The 24,805-nt window shown below is 33.0% G+C and overlaps 1 protein-coding gene across 5 annotated transcripts in view; it reads right to left on the reverse strand.

Annotated features, from left to right (window-relative positions):
• The window catches only part of LOC145249653 (inter-alpha-trypsin inhibitor heavy chain H1-like), a 362,855-nt gene that overhangs the window by 180,562 nt on the left and 157,488 nt on the right, over positions 1-24,805 (reverse strand). For all 5 annotated transcript variants that reach the window (XM_080111426.1, XM_080111425.1, XM_080111424.1 and 2 more), the window contains one exon: positions 16,799-17,084. In XM_080111426.1, the coding sequence (XP_079967552.1) occupies positions 16,799-17,084 (286 nt within the window). The remainder of the gene's footprint in view (positions 1-16,798; positions 17,085-24,805) is intronic.

Raw genomic sequence — 24,805 nt, forward strand, 5'->3', positions numbered from 1 at the left:
CGTGAGGTCTGCAAAGAAGATGCTAATCATCCCATCATGTTGGGTGGGATTGAATATTTTATTTATTGATCTTCAATTTGTTATATATAAAACTTTGGTGAGTAAATTAATTATATAAATTTTAATAGACATTTCAAAATGCGGGGGGGGGTGAATTTAACAAAAAACGTTTGTCTAAAATATCAATTTTGTTTATTGAAAAGAACATAAAATTTCACATTGACCCTGAAAATATCGTAAAAATTTAACCAATAGAAAAATTTTGACAGATTTTTAAAGTTTAAAAATTGAAAAATATTAAACTCATAAAATTCAGTTGATTTCATTACATAAAAAAATGGCTGCATAAAGGTACGCCGGCATTTTGTAAACATTTTGTAAACACTGTTTTTTAAAAAATAAAAAATATTTCTATTATTTTTTAAACAACTTTAATAGTTTATTTTGAAAGTATATTCCATAAAGACAATAAACAACCCACTTTAAACGGAGAAATTACGATTTTTTTACATTTTATTCGCAGTTTCGTGTTGGGGTGTCAAAAATTCCCCCAAATTCTGATACACCTAGCTCTTCACCAACTGGGTAGCTTTTGGCGATGTGAGTTAATATGGAGACAAACGAACCACTGTGCGCTGATCTAGGTGTATCAGAATTTTTGGGGAATTTTTGACACCCCTAACAGAAAACTGCGAATAAAATATAGAAAACTCGTAATTTCTCTTTCTAAAGTGGGTTATTTATTTTCTTTATAGAATATACTTCCAAAATAAACTATTTAAGTTGTTTAACAATAATAGAAATATTATTTTTCATTTTTTAAAAAACAGTGTTTACAAAGTGCGTGCGTGCGCTTAGGCAGCCATTTTGTTACGTAATGAAATCAATTGATTTTTACGAGATGAATATTTTTCAATTTTTAAACTTTAAAAATCTATCAAAATTTTCCTATTCGTTCAATTTTTACGTTTTTTCAGGGTGAATGTAAAATTTTATGCTCTTTCCGATAAACTGAATATAATATTTTAGACAAACGTTGTTTTATAAATTCACCCCCCCCCATTTTGAAATGTCTATGAGAATTTTAATAATTAATTTTTGTGCACACGTTTTACATATCACAAATTGAAGAGAAAACATCAATAAATAAAATACTCAAATTTAAAAAAAAAAAAAAAAGAATACTTATCTGTAAATTTACCGGTAAAGTCCAAAATGTAAATCCTTCTTTTTTTCGATAAACACGTGTTTTTTTTTTTTTTTTTTTTTTTTTAAGTGGAAGCTTATTTTTTGTTTAGAATTTTCCAGTCAATATTTTTCGGTCAGTGTATATTTTTATATTTAATTCCTGATTTCCTTTTTTTTCGATATATATATAAAAAAGACGATACCCTATAATGCAGATTTATAGTATAATAAATAAAAAAATTCAGGTATTTCTTTAAGATATTAAAAAAAAAAATTACATTTCATATGCTCGTTATTCCGTAATCCGTGTAAATCCAAAAATAAAAGACCCAGTTTTCATGTATGATAGCATAAACACGCCAACAGTAAAAAAAAGGACGATAAGTTATCTCCCTTTGGTATTTATAAGTCGGACAGAAAAACCATAAGCATTCTTTTAAACTGGTCGACACTGTCGCTCTGCTAATCCACGTTTACGTTCGTCTTATTTATATAGTTTTTGCATACCTCAGACTTATTTACTTGTCTTTAAAGAATTTTATTGGAATAATGGTGAGTTTAATTTTTTTACTACACGTATTTTTTTACTTTCTGTAACTGATGAGAAAGTTGTATTTAAATTTTATTTTGACTTTTTAAACTTTATTTGAGTAAAAAAATTAATTTTTCAGGTAATTTCTACACTTTATCGCCGAAAATGTTTCGGCGATAAAGTAAAAGTTACTACGTTTGTATTATTACTGTCTGTCTGTACACATAGATTTCTATCATGTTTTATAAATCTGTCCAAAGAAATTAAGATTTTCTTATTTTATTGTTTAAAAAAAATTGAATCCAAACCTTTTATTCTGAATTCAAAATGTCTGCTGGAAAAATTTATTTTCTTGTAAAAAAAAAAAAAAAAAAATATTGAAAAACGTTTTATTCTGGAATTTAAATCTGTCTAAAGAGAATTTATATTTTCTTATTTTGTTTTAAATAAAATTATTTAAACTTTTATTCTGATTTCAAAATGTACGCTGGAAAATTTTATTTATTTTCTTGTTTTAAAGACATTTGCAAACTTATCTTAATTTTTTCCCCCTGAATAAACTCAATTTCTTTTTTATGTCAATAAATTCAAATGGAATTTCTTTGTCTTTCTGCTTAATTTCTCACATCTTTGAAGAATTTATAAGAAATTATTTGATTAAAATCTTACTTACATTGGAAAATAGGAAATGTCAATCCTAAAGTGTTCTGTTTATATTTTTGATATATACATAAACCTTCGTTTATTTTATACAAAACGGAATAAAAACTTATATTATAAAGAAGACGTGTTTTGGTTTGTTATTATTACATTAAATGTTTGTTTAATCATATAGGGTAAATATGAAGAATTCCACCCTTTATTCATATAGGGTCAATATGAAGAATTACTCCACCCTCGAAAATTCCTTTAAAGTTACGGCCAAATTCTGTTCATTGCCCACCCGCAATGTGGCCATAAAGTGGGTGCCCATTTGACGTCACATCATTATAGAAAAGTGACCCCCCACTTTGTGACCATTTGTAAAATTTCTTATCTTGGAAACTACTAGTTTCGTTTGCCGTATATATAAATGGTTATTTCCGTTTTCAGCGCCCCCGAAAACCTTTAAAAGTGGAAAATTTGGAGGAATATAATCCCATATCGAGATTACTAACGTTTCTGAATTAGTGTTTTTTTACACTTATATGCTTCCGTAGATAACAAAGTGAGAATCTTAACATCCGGTTTCTTTAAACTTTCTTTAAAGACACGATTTATCGTGACATGTGTTGGAAAAATCCTTCCATTTTAAAAATACATGGATTATAATACATAAATATGAATAAATTCTCATACAGGAAGATTAAAAGAAAGCATATCTTAGTCATGTGGAACAGGTAAGTTATGTTTTGCCAGTTAAATAAATATCGTAGAATTCAACTAGTGTTATTTGTTCGACATTCGGTGAAATGTTAAGTGAAGAAATCCAAGGAAAAATAAATAAAATTGTTTATTTCTCTATTAAAGCTTTTATGATATTAAAATTTGGTCTTTGCTCGTTTTATTGAAATAAAATTTTCGGGTTTAAATTACGTTTTCATATTGTTATAATCTGATAGACGGATAGGTGTCTATTCAAACAAATGTTTGTTATGGCGACTCAGCTGAAAATTCTGATACACCTAGCGCTGATCCCAACCCATATTCGTGCTGGAGGTTTTTGTTCGTTGCCATCTCAAACGCCCACAGGTATATCAGTTTGATAATGCACACGATTTTCAATCGAAGTTTTGGGAAGTAGGTCCCTGTCCGTATTGCTGTCTACCGTCGACATTAAACATTTCCATATCTCCAGCCATAGCCGTCGATAATGCTCCCTCTGTTTGCTAGAATGCACTGACTTGCATGTAAGAAATGATGGACTTTTTTGTTTTAAATTTGTATCCAAATTTGTGTTTGCTGTTTGGGCGCGCACGCGCGCCGAGTTGAAAGTTATTGACTGATCGCCATGTTACGTCAGACAGCGGCTAAACCAGAGTTGTTGACTCCGTGTTCCGGGGAAAGCCGAGCCAAACGCTGAGTTACGTCTGGTTCAAAGAATGCATATATAATTTTAATGTTTTGATATTTCTTTTCAATGACTGATTCATAACTGAAAATAAAAAATAAATATATTAAAAAATGAAACATAAATTGTTTTTAGATTATTTTTTTTTTGCAGTAAGATTGTATAAAGATCGAAGAAAAGTTTGCACGAACTTTTCGAATAATGCGAGTTATCGACCCCTGTTTTTTGCCTGAGAAACTACTTCTATCGGCCATTGTTGAAACTAAAATACACACAATCGTCTCATGTTCCCGAACTGCAGAAGTGCCCTATTATTTTTTTTAAAGGATATTTATAATAACATGTCATTGTGTTTTGTTATACAATTTTATACAAGAAAATTTATGAAGTGTTATTGGAGGTCGTATTAGAGCAAGTATGTTAACAGGCCTTGTTGCCCGGCAAGAGTAACATTAATATGTTTTGTTCGAAATTGCTCGGGATAAAAGTGATATAGCAGATGTATTCAAAACGCAACTTTATCTTTCTTTTTTATATGGTCTGGGCAACGCCGGGTATCCCTCCTAGTATATATGTATATGCATACATATAATTGTTAAATAATGATTATTCTTTTATACCTAGAGACACTACACAATCATAACTGTGGGATGGTAATTGCTACCGGTTGGGACATTCGAACCCAGCCATGAAGCCACCTTTGATTCCATTTGGTAAGCCTCTACCTCCGGGCCACCAAAACATTGCCACAAAAATGAAAGGAATTAATGACTATTAAACGATTAATTCAGGCGCAAACATTAGACAGTCTCACTCTATATAAGCATATGGTAGTTTGCATGAAATTTTGCTGGTGAATAATTATATGAACTTAGTCATTTAAGAATTAATACGGACACACCCTAAGATTCTATACTATTTTATTCAGAGATTAAATCTTTAATAAAGAGATTTAATCTTTGATATTTTCTTTGTATGTGCTATTTAGCAAAATAATTTCAAACCAATATTATTATTTTGCTAGTGATTTTTCTCAGAGGAGATGTTCTTAAATTGAAAATCCGTGGATTAAGGAAATTATTTTAAATATTGTATTCTTAATATATTACTAGCAGTTCAGCCCGGCTTTGCTCAGTCCCAATGAACCGTTCATAACTTTATATGTATATGTATATATATATATTAAATTTTGACTCAGGTAACCTACATCTAACATTTCAAGATTTTGAACCTAAAATTGACAGAGGAGTTTGATAGTCTGCAAAGATCAACTCTTTCAACTTTGACTTCTTGGCAGCCAAATTTTCGCCCCAAAACTAATTTAAAAGCTTGCTGCATGTCTACTCATCCTTTATGTAAAATTTCAAATGTTTAGATCAAAAAGTGGCTGAATAGAAACCACAAACGTCAAATCTCTTGAAATTTGACCCCTTGGCAGCCAAATTTTTGGTCAAAAACGATTAAAAAGCTTGCCTTATGTCTGAATACACGTTATGTAAAATTGCAAATATTTAGACCAAAAATTGGCTGAGCAATTTAGTAGAGACCGCAGAGGTAAAATTTTTGTTAACTTTGACCCCAATTTTGACCCCTTAACATTTATTGTTTTGGGCTCAAATCAAATTAAAAAGTTTGATCCATGTTCCAGTAACCTGCATCTAAAATTTCAAGTTCTTAGACCCAAAATTGGGTGAGGAGTTTGGTAGAATTCTCAAGGTCAAATGGTTGAACTTTGACCACTTGACAGCCAAATTTCTGGCTGAAAACCGATTAAAAAGATTTCCCCAAATTTCAATACCCCTTATGTCAAATTTCAAGACTGTAGACTGAAAATTAACTGAGTAGTTTACTAGGGAAATGTGCACACACACAAAGACAATTTCACTTTTATAGATATACTAGCATTTCAGCTCGGCGTTGCCCGGGTGTTTATAGGTGTGTGTTTAGAAAAAAATAAAGTGGTAGTAGGAAGACAGGCTCGAACTCGTACTGCAAAGGAGGAAAAGAAGGGGGAAAAAACCTGACGTCTTTGCTGTTACGACCACTGCCAAACCGGAAGTGACGTAGGTTTAAATTAAGGCTAGACAATCGAAAAGAGGAAGTGACTTTCTAAAATATGCGGCAAAAAAGCAACCCCTTCCTGTAGCAAAGTGCCCGGCTGAGGGTGAAGAAATTAATGTTTTTAGCCAATTTTTCAGTATTTGTCGTCTGAAGGGTCGAGCTTTAAAACGATACTAATCTTGTGAATGCAAACATACATACATACATTTATGTATTGGTAGCTCAAATTTTCGACCTAAACCGATTAAAAAGCTTGTCCTATCTCTGAATACCCTTTATGTAACATTTCAAATGTTTAGACCAGAAAGTGTCTGAGTAATTTGGTAGAGACCGCAGAAGTCAAATTTTTTAAACTTTGATCCCTATTATGACCCCTTAATATTCAATGTTTTTGGCTCAAATCAAGTTATTAAGTTAGATCCATGTCCAAGGAACCTATATCTAAAATTTTAAGTGTTTAGACCCAAAATTGTCGGAGGGGTTTGGTAGAGTTCTCAAAGGTCAAATCGTTGAACTTTGACCCCTTAACAGCCAAATTTCTGTCCGAAAACGGATTACAAAGATTTTCCCAAATTTCACTACCTTGTATATCAAATTTCGTGTCTGTAGACTGAAAATTGACAGAGTTATTGCATAGTGACATATACACAGACATACACACAGACAGACATTTTTACTTTATAGATATATAGACTAGCAGTTCAGTCCGGTTTAGCTCGGGACCTATGTACTGCTCATAGGTTTATGTGCATATGTATATGCTAAAAAGTGTGCAATGCCTTTCTATATAATAGAGAAAAGTTAGTAGCGACTGTAGAGGTAAAATTTTGACCCCTTAACATTTATTGTTTTGGGCTCAAATCAAATTAAAATGTTTGACCCGTGTCCAGGTAACCTATATCTAAACTTTTGAGTGTTTAGACCCAAAATTTATGGAAGAGTTTGGTAGAGGCTGCAAAGGTCAACTACTTCAACCTTCACCTCTTGGCAGGTAAACTTTCATCCAAAAGCTGATTAAAATCTTGCTGCATGTCTGAATGCACTTTATGTAAAATTTCAAATATTTAGACCCAAAATTGGCTGAGTAATTTGAAAGAGACCACAGAGGTCAACTTTTTTTAACTTTGACCCCAATTTTGACCCCCTAACATTTATTGTTTTGGGCTCAAATCAAATTTGATCCATGTCCCAGTAACCTGTATCTAAAATTTCAAGTGTTTAGACCTAAAATTGGCGTAGGAGTTTGGTAGAGTTCTCAAAGGTCAAATTTATAACTTTGACCCCTTGACAGCAAAATTTCTGACTGAAAATCGATTAAAAATTTTTTTCCCAAATCTCATTACCCCTTATGTCAAATCTCGAGTCTGTAGACCGAAAATTGATTGAGTTATTGTGTAGAAAAATTTACATACGCAAACAGACAAACACACACACAGACATTTTCACATTTATAGATATATAGATTGTAGAGGCGAAGAAAATGAAGGGAGGAAGCGCCCACGTGTCTGCGCGTCATGCCTTACCTTGGAACGCTCCTACGGTGTGCGTACGTGCATGGACGAAACCCGGGAGAAATTCCAAAATGGCGCCGTCCTCATCTTGTAGATTGTGCGATCATCACTGGGCCCCACATGACCGTTCTTTGGCTGCTGATTGGCCGAGGACGAACGCCGGAAGGATAAAGGGAGTGTGTTTGGAACATGTGGGTGTCTTTTCTAGGATCGACGTCAGTGTGATCGTATCGGTGAACTGCTGCAGCTTTAAGAGTACCTTAGTGTGTGTGTGATTTTTTGGGACTTGCTCGTCTGCTGACTTTACAGGACTTTCTTTTCTGCTGATTCTACATGACTTGCCCTTCTGCAGAACTTGGAACAAAACTTCAAGCCTCTTCTTTCTTTTCACACGTAGTCGCCTAAAAAGGTAGAATCCGACTTACTTGTGAAACGGCTTTAATTGGAATTCATTTATTGAGATGAGCATTATTTATTAATTTATTTTATTGCGAACTATTATCCTCATCTGTTTTAGTTGTTGCTTCCCGACGTTTCGGCCAACTATTCCTCTGGCCTTCGTCAGGTGGCAACCGCGACGGGATAAGAACTCTGAATCTCCTAACTGCATCCTCAGCAATTACTGCCATCCATAGTTGTTATCATCCCACCACGTTTTGGGCAAGTAAGACTCTGGCCGGCTATGGGTAGGATTCAGATAATTCTCACCTGGAACCGTAACGATTCAACGTCTCTATCCACTGTGCCACGGGCCTCGAAGGGCGATCATGGTTGGATTTTTTGATCTTATACATCGAAGTTTATTTATTATCTGATCTTTCATGATCGGGTCTGTACCGAATGGTATATATATTATTTTAATTGGAATTCATTTGTTGAGATGAGCATTATTTAATTATTTATTTTATTGGATAATAGACTTCAACAAAATAAATTAATTGTAGTCTTTGTTTCAAACAATATTTTTTTATTTTGAAAAGTAATTCTTTCTAAATGAAATCTGAATATATAAATTCTAATTTTATTTGTTCTATCTAATATGTTGAGCAATTTCATTTGGCTTGGATTGTCTTGTATAAATATTATCTTCCAATAATATTTTTTAAGACTTGAAACCACTTGATTCACTAATCTTTCATTTCATTATCTTAAAGTATATATATATATATATATATATATATATATATATATATATATATATATATATATATATATATATATATATATATATATATATCTGTGTGAGTGTGTTAAGATTTTGTTCCTTAGAAGTGCTGGTTGAGTTTGAATAAAATGAAATACGTATTGTATACTTTTGAAGCCAAAACAACGCATTATTACGAAATAAACAGACATTTATTTTGTTTGAAATTTATATTAAAATTCATAAATATATTTCGAAGGAAACCTTCATCTTCAGTATGTCTTTTTTTTTTCGACATATTGTTGTTGTTGTAGAGAATAAGCAATAAGCAAATATCCCGTTTGTTGTTTCTATGGTAGTTTTTTAAATCTCGGAATGGCGCGTTCGGTCATGAATATAAATTTCAAACAAAATAGTGCAAAAGGCAACAAGCGACATTTATGCCATGATATGAGAGTGTAAGCATATCACGTTACCATCTTCGCTTTTTTATTATATTCACCCCCAAACAAGGCAGAATATCGTTGACTGTAAATTAGGGGCCAGATTTATAGGGTCATAGTAAGTGGGGAGTTGTGCGGCGAGATGTTTTTCATATTACATTTAAATTTTAGTCGGGGAAACGGGAAAGTAATTCCAAAGCAAGCAGTATTAGGAAAATGAGATACTAGAATAGACAGATTTCGGACACTTGAGGGCCATTACAGTGAAAGGTAAGATAGTATTAGCCATGGCAACCAGTGGTTGGAAAGGTTTCTAATAATTGTTAAAGAAAGGGTAGCATTAAATGAATCCATCACTTTTGGCCCATTGCACCATCGACCGGAGGTGATTTTTTTTTTTTTAGATCTAGCCATTGCCTTTGATATATGTGCGTTTGATTTATCTACATAGCAAGAATAAAATGTCGTGTCATCAGCAAATGTACCAATCTCGGACACGATTGCATCAGGGTTTATAACAATTAGGAATAATAAAGGGTTGACCCCTGATGCATTCCCGCATTAACGTCACATTGTTTTTATGTACGGCCATCGAAAATGACTTGAATCTTGCTTTTAGGTGAAAAGCATCTGATTATATTGAAAATTTATCCAATAATGCAGTACAAATTAATTTTCCTGAGAAGACCTTCATGGCAGACCTTGTCAGAAGCCTTGAATATATCAAGCCCTGGCTTCATGCTTTTTCAATGTATTCGCATTCAAATATGACTGTCATGATATCCACGGTAGAATTTGATTGCCGAAATCCATACTGTTTGTCAGAAAGAAGTTCAGCATTTTTAAGATGGTGGATTATCGCGAGAGGAATTACTGATTCAAAGATTGAAAGAGCGACAGGAGAATTATGAGGCGATAGTTTTGCAGGTAAATTCATTTCACGTTCTTTAAAACTTTTTCAGGCACATTTTAAGCTATCAGGAAAACAAAGGCATTTATTATAGAGTTTGGAGATGACAAGGGCCAGCCCAGGGGAAACTTTTGTTATTACTATATCAACGAAAAGACCAGCTACACATGTATTGGATGCGTCATTGTTCGTTTGGTTCTACATATAAACAATCGCTGGCTTTCTTGCTCTAAAACACGCCATTGGCAGAAGAATGTGCGTAGTATGAATTGCTATCGCGTTGGTTCTGGTTGGTTATTTATATGATGCACATTTTTCTACCAATGTTGTGTTCTTAGAGCCAGGAAGGAAGTGATCGTCGAACGATGTTCCAGTAAATGGTGACAGTTGGACAAAAAAATGTGTCAAAGGAAAAAAGTTTAACACAATTATTGAGTTTGTTTATATATAGAACTTCGATATGAACTCTCGAGAATTTTTGCAACTCCTTACTAATTGGAGGGCATTATTTTTTTTTTTACTCTTTATGTTTAACTCGGATTGTTGGATGAGTCTGTGCATCAGAAACTTCATCGCCCTAAACTGGAAGGTTGTATCTTTAATAACCGTCATTCACTCCACAACAAAAGAGAAATGGTAGTTATTTTTCAATTACTCTAACCTCTTTCCAATCTTACGAATCAAGTACCCATAATATTTTTGTCATATATTTTTACGACATAGAACAATTGCTTTTATCATTTCAATTTTGTGTTTTTAATTTTTATCCCTTTTACAACGTTTTCGCTATCATAACAACAATTCTAAAACCAAAAACTTCTCCATCGCCATTAAGATCTAGCTGACTATGACTATGACCCATCATATGACTATGACCCATCATATGACTATGACTATGACCCATCATTTGACTATGACCCATCATTTGACCCCATTGTTTAGAGAATCGCTGTGCAACGTTTGTTTAAAATTCTCTCACTCAAAATAACTATATATCCATTTTTTACCATTTACATCAATTCTATTTTCTTGTTTCTCAACGACAGCCATTCCATCCGATTTTCGGCAAACAACATTCCATTATCACATTTTATTCGTATGTTTCTAACTTTCGCTTAAGTACAAACTAGGCTGGTAACATAGTCTAACTCTCCAATTAGGTTCGATTATATATTTAAATAATCACTCGAATATGTTATGCTTTTTTTTTAATTTTATTTCTATCTTTCTCTTCGTTAAATGTAAATATAGAGATCTGGCTTAGAAATGTCGATGTCTTTGAATTAGTTTTGTAAGTATACTTTCCTCTTATATATTATATGATTCATTTTGGTTAATCATTTTAATTCTATCGCACATCCAAATGTCATATCATTAGACTTTAATACTGAGCTGAATAGACGAGAAAGATTATGAACGAAGGTTTGTAATCTTTTTTTTCTCGTTCTTTTTATTACAACTATTGATGTGTTTCGGTTGCCTATGTAGTATTGTGGGCTTATAATAGATTACTTTATTGAATTGCAATCTGTGGGCATGGTTACTTGCCATGTTTTGCTACATGCGAGGGGGTGCGGAAACGTGTAGCTAAAAGTGGCCGTACACGTGCTTATGGCCCATAAAAAATTTTCCCGGCATATTCCAAAAGTGCTTCTGAAAATTGTTCGCAACTGGAGAACACTTTGGAAGGACGTTAAAACATCTAATGGAACAAACATATACAACCAGTGGCGGCTCGTGCCTGGTGCTGTGGAACTGCAGCACCCCCAAGTCATTTCTACTCATTAGTACACGTTAAAAAGAATACGTTTATTTATTTTTTTTTTGTATGTGATAATATATATATATATATATATATATATATATATATATATATATATATATATATATATATATATAATCCTGAAGCTTAATGTCGATAATTGTCCCCATACTCATATAAGCATAAAAGCAAAACTTTGCTTGGGGCTGCGAAATCCACAGTTACACATTCTTAGTGAAATTCGCTTGTGCGCATGCCCGATCTAGAACGGTTAATATGAGTCAAATCGGAACTGTATTTTTCGCAGTTCCAAACGCGGTGTTTGCGCGTTTTCGCTTTTTTTTTTTTTTTTTTTTTTAAAGAAGCTTTGTTTACAAATGTTTTCTTTTTATTATTATTAAAAAGTGTAACGTGTTCTTGTAAATAAAATCTTCAACTAAAAAAAAAAAAAATCCCACACTTTTAAATGCGATTTAAGCAGACAAAAATATATAATATGCCAAACTTTTTTTTTTAATTAAAAGTGTCCGAGCTTTTAGCCTTGAAGTTACAAATGTTATTTTTTTATTTTACCTATATGGCTTATTTTATTTTTATTTTTAAGTAGTTTAAAATTTATTTATTTTGTAGTAGTTTAACTTTACAGAATAAAAAATATTTACATTTTTTTTGTAGAAAAGCGAAGAAAAGTTTATTTTTTAAAATACATTTTAGTTAGAAATGTTTTTGCCTTATATATATATATATATATATTTATATATATACACACATATATACATATATATACACATATATATTCACACGCATATATATATACACACACATATATATACACCCACACACACATATATATACACACACATATACACACACACATATATATATATATACACACATACACACACATATATACACACACATATATATACACACACATATATACACACACACATATATATATACACACGATATATATATACACATATATATACACACATATATACACGCACATATATATATATACACACACATATATATATATATATATATACATATATATACACGCATATATATATACACACACATATATATATATACATATATATACACGCATATATATATATACACACATATATATATATACATACACACACATATGTATACACACATTATATATATATATATACGCACACATTATATATATATATATATATATATATATATATATATATATAAAGCTTTAGCATTTATTTACATCCCACGAGGACAAAGCAAGAAGTTTTACACTTTGAACAAAGTTTTTTAATTAAAATGTGCAATAACAAGACGAGTATGTAAAACCGTTTTTATAATGAGCTTAGTAAATAGCAAAGTTTGTTTTTATTTTTATATAAAAAGTTGTAAAAAGATTTGTAAATAAAATTATGTATCTTTAATTTTTTTTGTTTGCTCATAGTACAAACATGTAAACGTTTTTATTCTATATTTTATTTACAAAGTTTTGTTATAAAGACACATTTTTAAATTTTAAATAAAACTGTTATCCAATAAAACCATTTTTAAATGGTAATCTCCTAACTTTACCATCGTTTGCAGGCAAAGATTTTGCTTTTATGAAAAAATAAATAATTAAAAAATTGTAAATAAAATGTATTTAAACAATGTTTTTCGTTTGTTTGCCTGTGGTAAAATTTTATTTAATCTGTAAAGTTTAAAAGAAATATATTTGTATATTTTTTATTACTCTGTAAAGTGTATACAATTTAAAATAGTGTTTTTTGATTAAAATGTTTTTGCGTATTACCCCTTTTTCGACGGCTTATAATGGCAAAGTTAAAAATATTTGTATTAAAAAAAGCAATTTTAATGACAAGCTTATTTTTTATACGCCTATTTTTAATTAACAATTAGCTTTTTTATAAATAAAACCGTTGTTAAATAGTAAAACTATTTTCGTTAATAAAAATCTGTGACCTAAAAGTTATAAAAGTATGATTCAACTCAGTTAGAACTTCCGGTTCAGTTGAATCGCAAAAAGAGGATCACATAAACATTGTATTCCTTCTACCCTAATTGATATTCTACTAATAGACTACCTAGTACTTACCTTTCCCAATACAATTGATATAAAAAGAATTTAACCATGGTCTCCTTGCACCCCCAAGAAATAAATTCTGCGACGGTAAATGAACTTCAACAGATTGAGTTTTCACAGCAGTCTCTCCATGATAAAGTTGTAATTAAGAAAAGAAACCGTTCAACGCCTGATATTCAAATATCTCAGCCAGGCATTAGCAACAACAAAGTGTATATTCGTAGCTTTAATGGTACCAACGGAAAAGTTAGCTTTGCGGCTGTGAACTAAAAAAGGCATTGTTCTGCTTTCCTTATTTGTTGTTAGGGGGTGATGTAACATGGACAAAAGATAGTTTCAGAACTATTAGCAAAACGAAAGATAGAACTGAAAAGCATGAGAAGCACGTTGACAATGTAGTTTCCCTATCAATTTTGGGGACCATAAATATTAAAGCAAAACTTAGTGAGGCCTGCAGACTTTCAATCAATCATCATAACATGAATGTTAAGAAGAACCGTGAAATTTTATCTAAAATAATAGATTGTATTTTCTTTTGTGGGAACTTTGAAACTCCCTCACGAGGACATGATGAAAAAGATGATTCAGTAAATCCAAGTGTATTTAGAGGATTTTTAAATTTTGCATCTTAATTAGATCCAGATTTAAAGAATCACTTAGAAACCAGTAATGTCTTCAAAGGTGGTTCCAAGACTATTCAGAATGACATACTTGACTGTCTTTTACAAATATACCATAATGAAATAAGGGCAGAAATTAGCAAAGCTTCCTTTGTAGCTGTCATGGCTGATGAAATAACAGATGTGTCTGAACATACACAAATGATCATTGTTTTACGGTACGTCTTGGATGAAAAAATACTTGAACGCATTTGGGGATTCTTTATTCCAGAAAACCAAACCGCTGATAGGATATCAAAATGTATTCTACAACAATTAGATATAATCCTTCAAGGCAATCGCCAAAAACTGATAGCTCAGACATTTGATGATGCAAATGTCATGAAAGGCAAAAAAGCTGGTGCTCAGGCGAAAATAAAAGCAGTTTATAGTAATGCGCATTTCACTCACTGTTATGCGCATCAACTTAATTTAATAATGAGGAATGCAGCAAGCATTACACGAAATGCTAGAATATTTATCTCTAACATTTTGGCTATTCCGACTTTCTTTTCTAGATCACCACAGCGTCTGTCCATTTTTCACGAAGCATCTGGTTGTAAGCATTCTACGTGTATCCGCCACAAGGTGGAACTTTAACATACATAAATAGAGTTCATGAAAATGTTCAAGCATAAAAAAACTGTCACTGAAATTCAGTCAACATCATATGTAGATGAGACCGTTGCAGAAGCGACAGGAATTCTGAAATATTTGAACGATGAAAATTTCATATTTTGGTTTGAGCTATTTCATAAAATTATGTCTCATGTTGAAATTATTTCTCGGGAAATTAGCATATATAAAGTCAATGAATACATAACAAATTTCAAAACTGCTATTTTAGAGATAAGAAACACCAAATACTGTGAAAATTCTTCACAAACACTCAAGGGCGAAGCTAAAGAACTGTGTGACTATATATCTGTTGATATAACGGACAGATATTCTTCAACTAAACATTTAATACTTGCTAAATTGTTTAACAAGATAAGCTTTGCTAGTTTTAAGAAAAAAAACTACCTACAGAAGAGATATCCTTGACAACTGAAGCATATTCCATGATTGACAAAGAAAAGTTTGAAACTGAGCTAGAAATATTTTATAGTAGGTCAGATATCCATGAGTATTGCAAAGTAATTGATCTCCTGAAATTTATTTTGGAAAACAATTTAAACGATGTTCTTAGTGAAATCACAAAACCCATAAAAATTATCTTGACAATTCCCATGACTACATAAGAGATAGAACGTTGTTTTTCAACTCTGAAAAGAATAAAAACTTTTCTAAGGAACACCATGGGTTGCGAAAAACTAAATGAACTTGCAGTGCTTTCAATTGATAAAAAAGTTCTTCAGCAGTCATTCAGAAGTTAAGGAGAAAATTATCAATCTTTTCTCACAAATTAAAACAAGAAGAATGGAGTTTACTTTCAAATGAATGTAATAAGTAAAATATTTACATCTATTTAGGATTCCTTTAAGTTATTGTATTTTTATACGTGTGCATACATATAAATTATGTATAATTTTATGTTTGTTTTATTTTTACACAATATTAAAAGAAATAGGTGTTTTCTTTATAACAGCACCCCCACTAATCTTAGGCACGAGCCGCCACTGTATACAACTATGCGTGCATAAAATAATTTCAGGTTTGGGGAATAAATCTTGCTTGAATAAATCCGTTACAATTTTTATTACTTTCTTATTTCAACATGTGTCATTGGTTAAGTTTGAATTGGATCCGGAATTCCGAGCTGATGTGTTGATGTTAAATATAATGTTGTGACGCGTGTCGCCTTCACAAATTCCTTCAAAGAGAATGAGTTAGGTTAATTTGAAGCAAGCATGTGTCAACGCCCAAAATTTCTTTCAGAGGAAAAGGAAAAAAGATCCCCATTCAACACAACACAAAAGTTCTTATTTTCATGGAAAGAAAAGTACATTGGTGGAAACGTTTCGATACTAATTTTGCTATCTTTAAACCACTGATTATTCTATCTTTCTCGCCTTTTCAACATTGAGATATTTTGAATGGATTTGCATTCATAGGTAAGTAAAACATTTCTTCTTTTTAATTTGGTTAGGTGACGTCATTTATTGTAAGTAATCACTGTTTCTTCATTTTGTATTATTTATGAAAAATTTAATTTGAATACTTGTTTTTATATAACGCCCACATAGTGAATTATCTTTTCTATTTCAAACAATATCATAATTAGTTCTTAATCGTCTTTTACTGATCTTTCATTTCGTGGGTTTCGTGTGATCGTCGAATTTAAAAATCTGACAAAGCCAGTAAAATAGATAAATTTCTGGGATTATTTAGCGCTATTATTACATGTCCTCTTGCGACCAGTGTGGATTAAAAAACAACAACAAAAGAGTTTAATAAAAAACAACTGCAATAATATTCAAATTTCCAATGGACGATTACTTACCTCCATTGTTGGGAAAAGATCTGATAAACTGCATTGCATTTTGAATGTTTTCTTTTGTTGAATCTTGTAAATCTCGTTTCCATTCATAAACGTTGCTGTTGTACAGAAGAATGTTGAATCTGTCTGTCGGCTGTAGCTTCTCAAATATGGTAGAGAGGGCGTTTATTACAATCTGGCGCCAATCGTGCCGCATAGAACTGCTTGTGTCGATGGTGAATATCAAATCCATCGGAAGAGGCAGCTTTATTTCATCGCTGAAGAAATATAGACCTCGGCCTTTATGCCACTAAAATAGAGATTAGAAGAAATTTTAGAAACATTTGGAAATAATATTCAGTGAATTCTTGTCACTATCATAGAATAGACATGAAATGTGAAATCTGACACTTAGAATTGGCTGGGAGGAATTGGTACCCGCAAGTCGTCACTTTTATTGTTGTATAGAAAAGAAACGAAAACAATTGTGCGTACATTATTACTTACATTCAATCAATTTCCGATAATGATTTAGAAATAGAAAACATTGCTTTAAACGTTTAATTTTAATTACGTTTTGTCTCTAGCAGCTAATCTAGTATTAAAACAAACAAATCACATTTCGATTTTAAAAATCATTTTAAATCAGCACAAACAAAATGTAATTACACTTTTTATTTTAATCACGTATTCCCCTACCTGTTCATTTTGATTTACATTTTTGTGTGTGTGTTATTGATTACAGTCCTTTCCATAAATGTTTTTATTTATTGCATGTGTATTTAGTGCCTGTTCCTGAGCAGCAAATATAAGATTTTCTGTTTCTCTTTTCAAGTCACCTTTTGACAGAAAATTTCAGGTGTCCTGACATTTTTATGTCTTAGTACCTCGCTCTAACTGACAATGAAGTTTCATTCTTACCAACTCAGTCAACTTTTCTGCTTCGATTCTTTCTTTGTACTTCTGCTTATGATTCTTTATCTAGCTCTTCTTCTTTCGCCACTGTAGCAAGTAAGACTTTATGACAGTTAGCCTAGTAGTGAACACTTCTAACTCCCTCCCCCGATACATTCTTCAATCCCAATCAGCCCTCTTCCTCCTTTCTTCCTTGAGATATACAGCATGATCACAGTAGAATTTGGGTGAAGTGCTCCATACTTGTCTAACAGTTTCTGTGTGTCTCTATCCAGCTTTTTTATTTCTTCCTGTGTCCACCCTACGAAAAGCTACACTGTATCAAATTACAGTATCCGCTCCTGAATTGCTGGCTGAGAACAGGTTTCTACCATTCAGTCTAGACTTCAGGAGCAGTTTGAGTCTTCTCATACACCTCTTTCGTCTGCTCTTTTATTTCATTGCAAAGCATCGTATCAAGTTCAAGCACCCCCAGGTACTTGTAGTCTTCTGCATCAGGATCTTCTAATCTTTTGCCATTTGGCAAAATGATGCCTTTCATAGCTTCTCTCTTTCCTCGTTTTCTGCACAGAAATTTCAAACTCCATATTTATGTTTTCACTCCACTGCTGTACTGTTTGAACCAGAGAGTCAATTTCTTTTTCTATTTTGCCAAACAATTTTCGATCATCCATAGATAACATATGGCTTATCTTCAGTCCATTCTTCTCCAATTGGTATCCCATCTTTGTCTCTCTTAGTACATGTGTCAATCATATGAGTGCTTTATGAATACAAGTGGCGAAAAGGTTCTCTTTGGAAAATACCACGTCTGATGCTTACTGTTCCTAACAGACTCCCAAAAAGTTGGTTTTCCAACTGCTCATACTTTTCCCTATGAACTCAAATATATTTTCGGCTACCCCTACCATTTTCAACGTCCTAACCCTAACCCTACCCCTACCATTTTCAACGTCCTAACCCTAACCCTAACCCTACCATTTTCAACGTACTGGGTACCCACAATTGCGGCACCATACCATTAGTTTTCTTGTAATCTATCCACGCTCTATTCAAATTTGTTTTTTTTCTTTTTGCAGTTCTTTAAAATACATTTATCAATCGATAGTTGGTCTTTTCTACCTAAACATCTTTTTCTCCCGCCTTTTTTTGTCCCACTGGTAGTGAACCATTTACTTCAAGATGATTATATACTTTTGAACTGATTATTCCTGTCAGTGTCTTCCAAAGCAAGTTCAAGCAAGCAATTGGGCTATGATTTTCAATATCTGGCCCTTTTGTAGGATCTTTCATTATTAAAATAGTCCTTCCCACTACAAACCATTCTGGTATCTGGCACAATCTTACACAATCATCCAGAGAAATAAATGGACTTTCATGGATTCCTGTGAAAGATCGCAACCAGTACCCATGAATTCCATTAGGTTTAGACCGTTTCCACTTAGGCCTGCACTTCATTTGTTTTCTCAAATCTTCAACAGAAATGTGAATATCCCCTTGTTTGTCCCCTTCCAGGCTTTGAACCATGCCTGAATTCGACCTAGATCTTCAGGTCACCTTCTATTCTCCCTATCTAATATGGTTCTGTTTTCTGTTTCACTTTTCGTTCTTTCACTCCTACCATCTCATCAACCAATACGGCTCCTGCCTGCAAATGTCTCTGACGTCTGTTATGCTCTCGAGTGACACCTTATTTATTACCCTATTCACTTTATTTGTCGCATTCCTAAACTTTGACTGGTCAACCTGATTGCAATTAAAAACCTTTGATTTTTCGTTACCTCTCATTAATTCTTTCGTTCTATTCAGCAAATTTGATTCATCACTGGAAATCTCACTATTATTAACTGCCGTAACACACTGGAATGACACAATTAAGTATGATACGAATAATGGTAAGAATCACCCCAGCACCTTAGGCATAGTTACCCAATCCAAGCAAAATAATAAGTAAAAATAGAAACATAAGGATCATATGCAAAATAATCCAAACAATAAAAAATACATACAAAAAGAGCAGCCCCCACCCAAAAAAAAAGAATTAGAAGAAAGAACAACCCCCATACAATAATAACGTCCAAACTAATATCGCAAATATCCCCCCAAAATTCTTAAAAATAGTAGAAAATTCATTCAAACATCCTCACAAATACAGCTCGATACTAAATAAAAACTATCGAATTATCCTTCTCAACCATGCCTAATATAGCACAAACTACTATAAACACGAATAATAAGAAAATAGAATCAGCGCAGAAAATAGTTAACGACAATCAAAGTCTAGCTCACCCAAACTGTAATTGTAACGATCCAAATAGCTGCCCACTTGATAATGACTGTGTACATTCAGACATTATATACTCATGCACAGTAACTGAACTTCCATCTACCACGACACCAAATAACTTGACAGCCAAAGCCGATAGAACTAGTAATACCAGCGAGAATTCACATAATTAACAAATAATAGCACACTCACCGAACAACTGATCATGCAACCAATAGGAATAGACGGTACTGAGCCGCACACCCAACAACCCTCGGAACATATAAACTCAATTCATCCTCAGATAAATGTAGAAACCCTAAATACACCGCACACAAACTCGAAAATACATGCGTACATAGGATTATCCTCCTTCCCGATAAAAGCCAGAATTTCGAACCACTTACAATCGTTCTCCAGAGAGACCCCTAAGACAAAACCAACCCTATTCAACCTAGTAAGAAATTTGAAACAAAACAACATAAAATTCTCATTAAAATGGGAAATATTAAGAAAATCCAAATCTTACAGCCTAGACTCTAAATACTGCCTGCTCTGTAATGCAGAGGCGACCGAGATAATAACGGCACCTAATAAATTAAACATCCTCAACTCTAAACCAGAGATTATTTGCAGTGGCAGGCACAAGAAAAAGTTCAAATACAAAAATTCAAATAACCCCGCCGAAAGAACACCGCCAGACAGGGACTAATATCTAGCACTTCTAATGCTAACCATGCAGAAACTTAACACCCTCCCTTGCTGTTCCTTGCCCCTAGCAAACGACTAACACCCTAAATATTATTTTTCCCTCTGCAATCGCCACAAAGACTTTTCCCCCCGCTTTAATCGCCACAAAGACTTTAATCTTTTAATATAAACTATTAGCACACTCTCTGAATATATAACGCTTATATAACATTAATACAGCAAACCCATTTTGAATCACTTTCCTTCTGGCAAGTTCAAACTAACGCTACAACTATTTTACTCATAGTTTCTCAGACAATTTACTCTAACCAAATCTTATCCCGCAAAATTAACACCGCTTATTAAACTGCACCCCAACTAGCAACTAGCACTAGTTATTCCAAGAATATGTTGTAACGTAATTGACCTAAGGGAACGTTTTGCTCACCATTCGGGAGCTTAAGAAGCCGCATAACCATGCTAAGATAGCTTTAATAGATCCCGGGCAACGGCGGATATCCCAAAGACCTAAGGTAGAAGATATATATATATATTTTATTTCATTGTCAAAATAGATATATTTGCTTTATTGTTTGACAACCAGAGATATATTGTTATTCGGAATTGACGACAGGAAATGTTCAAACAATAGCGTAAACATTGTCTGGCTGACGAACTCAGTGCCAGGGATTCTGAATGATGGGGCGTGACCTTTCGAGGTCATGGGAATTAAATGTTGATTTTGATCCCAGATTGCAAGCTAGCGAATGGCTAATTGTACACCTGCAAATTTGTTTTTTCCCCACATGTGTGGCTTAGGAGATTTTCCACCCCGAACACACACACCAATACATAATGCTAGTGTCAAGCAAAATTAGTCAGTTTCCAGCCAGAGTGCATGAAACTCGAAGTAACAATACCGTTCCCAGAAGATGTGACCACTACCCTCTCCATCCGCTGGCTCTGAGGAGAAATGTCTTAAGAACTTCACGTGTACATACATGTAAAAGTCTGTAAAATTTGTGAAATTAACCTTCCATAGAATAGAATTCAAGCGTCTGTTGTCTTTCTTGCTTCGTGAGTTTTGCTATTCGTTTTCAGCATACCAGAGATCTGGTGTGACCGCCTCTCGGAAATTTAGATGACACGAGCCGAGTTATCCAGAAATATTTATATTTAAATTTACTAAAAATACTTTATGATAAGGGCAACCGACCATTTCCTCAAAATCGCCCCCATCCCGTCACGCATACCCACATACTCCCATCTCCCATCTAAATCTCATGACTGTCAGTTAAGGTCGATCTAACCATCTCCACACGTTTGCTTAGAGTATTCTTTCTACCTCCTCCCATCCAGCTATTTTGTCGCTACTACTAACTTACTCTGACCTTCATTCAAATTAAAAGCAGCTGAACGCGCTCATTTCTGGCTACTTCGACACTGTTATTGAACCCGGCCCGATTCTGCTGCTCCATACACAAAGACGAATAAAGATTACATTTTATCAATACTAACTAAGGAACACCCACGGAACCATATAACAAAGAATATACAAGACAAACACGGAAATACCAACACCAACCTTGAAACTAACTAAACCCAATCTCCTCATCATCTTTTATACGACAGAGGTAATGTCTCCTTCTTCCACATCTCTCTACAAGTAATAGCACAATTCACCGAAACACTATACAGGAAGAACCCTTTTCTCGCTTATAAACGAGCATGTATGTATTCTGTTGTTTATATCTTGCTTGTTCATAAATAACATAGATCACTGGTCCTTGCAGTCGGGAAATTCAGGACTATATTGTTGATTTTTGCAGACATTTTCCTATTATGGAGAGTTATATCCTCCGGGGTATTGTCTACCGAACTCTTTGCTTTGCTGGCTAATCCTATATATATATATATATATATATATATATATATATATATATATATATATTATTCCTTTGTGCCTCATTTTTGTATGCATGCATCCTAGTTATCCAACTCTGCCCCCATTTAACTAAATTTTCAATTTATTTATTTTTCTTTTTTTCCTTTTTTCCTTTTCTTACTTTACTCTTCATCCTCTATCCCTTAATCTTATTTCATGCGTTATTTTGATTTTATCTTTATCCCTTAATTTTATTTACCTTTTCACTATTATTATTATTATTATTATTATTATTATTATTATTATTATTATTATTATTAAGTGAGAACAAGTGAGGATGGCTAGGTAGAGGTATGGTGGGACAAAAATGTCATAACGACCAAGCAATTGGAACATAATCGCCCGGATTTGGTCGTCATTGACAAGGTCTCATAAAACTGGCAGATTGTAGACTTCTCAATACCCTGGGACAGGAATATGAGAGAGAAGGAGAGCGAAAAGTGGAACAATTATGCTCCATTGGCCTTGGAGATAAGACGTATACATTGGGGTTAAAACACAAATAATACCGGTCGTAGTTGGCATGTTAGGAGTCGTATCAAGTCGTCTAGAAGGACAATTGAAAAAACTACAAATCCTCGATGTTTTAGGCGGCCTTCAGACCTCTGCTATTGTAGGTACCACCAACATCCTTAGGGAAACGCTTGATCTTTGAAGCTTCTGGTTTGGAGCCGGAATTGAGGGAAATCCTCTGGAAATGAATCCCATCCCTTTCCAGTGAGACGTTGATAACGAAATCAGAATTATTATTATTATTATTATTATTATTATTATTATTAGTAGTAGTAGTAGTAGTAGTAGTAGTAGTACATTTTCGCCCTATTATCCCACCATACCAATAATTCACAACCTAAATTCTCTTTCATCTTTTTATCCACCTGCAAAAACTTTGCTACTATATCCTTATACCTCTGCCTTACACCCAACCCCCTCCCTGTATATCTAATAACAAAGTAACCCTAGAATTATTGCTACATATTATCTAATATATATTAGTATTCTGAAATTTATTATTATAGCCTTACAACTACCCACCCAGACACCCCCAAACTTGCTCCTTTAACTCACTTCCGAACCCTCTCTCGCCTTACTAAATTAATACCCTGGAACAGAACGTCCCATGTAATCCCTTTTGTTCAACCCTTTCGCCTTAAACCATCATCATAATACCCCTCCCAAAATTATACACCATTTCATAGTGCTGTTGTCGTCTCGGTTACGTCTGTCAATAAAATGCCCCTACATAGATAATAGACATCTTCCACACCGATAAAATAGAATTACCACCCATCCACACTATACCTCCCTTGAGCCTTAAAACATATACTACGTACATTCAAGACTATGATAAAGACCCTATACAACTTTCTACATTACACTCTATATAATACGCTCCTCCTTTATTTAGAATTCAATAAAACTCCCCCAACATCATCTATAATGTTAATTGATCTATTTCGTTCCTAATGAATCTCACGTTAGACGCCGCATCCCCACTATGTTACCTGATGAGAAGCATTAGGCTTCGAAATGCCTTGGCATAAAGAGTCCCTTCTATCCCCCAACTAATCGATTACATTTCCTTATTGAATAAAATTAACCAATATATATTTACCAATATATAGTTTTTGTGAATTCATTTACCATTCTCATATATATATATATATATATATATATATATATATATATATATATATATATATATATAACGTAACATAATCACAATAAACAAGAGGCAATATATTTTGGCTCCACATCTGGCCTAATAAAACATAGAATTTCAACGCACAAATATTCTTTTAAAAATAACTCTCTGTCAAACCAAACTACTCTATCCAAGTATATTTTGCAACTCAAGAATAACAATATTTCTTTTCAGTTGAAATGGCAAGTAATTGAATCTTGCAAACCATATAAACCAGGAGATAAATTCTGTGCACTATGTACAAAAGAGACCCTAAAAACTTTGAAATATGAAGATATAAAAAATACAACCACCCTATTAAATTCAAGAGAGGAACTATTCTTCACATGCAGTCATAAACGTTGGTTTAAATTTAATAAATATAAACCACCTTAAATCATTAAAAATTACTTATTAATAAAAATAGATTAGAATATTTTTTTATTATTCTGTAATAAATTAAGTTAGACTAATTATCTCCCTTACATTCTTTAATTAAAAAAATATGACTAATTATCCCTCTTGCATTAT

The sequence above is a fragment of the Euprymna scolopes genome, chromosome 28 (genome assembly GCF_053919585.1).
Source record: "Euprymna scolopes isolate OS-2025 chromosome 28, ASM5391958v1, whole genome shotgun sequence".
Lineage (NCBI taxonomy): Eukaryota > Metazoa > Mollusca > Cephalopoda > Sepiida > Sepiolidae > Euprymna > Euprymna scolopes.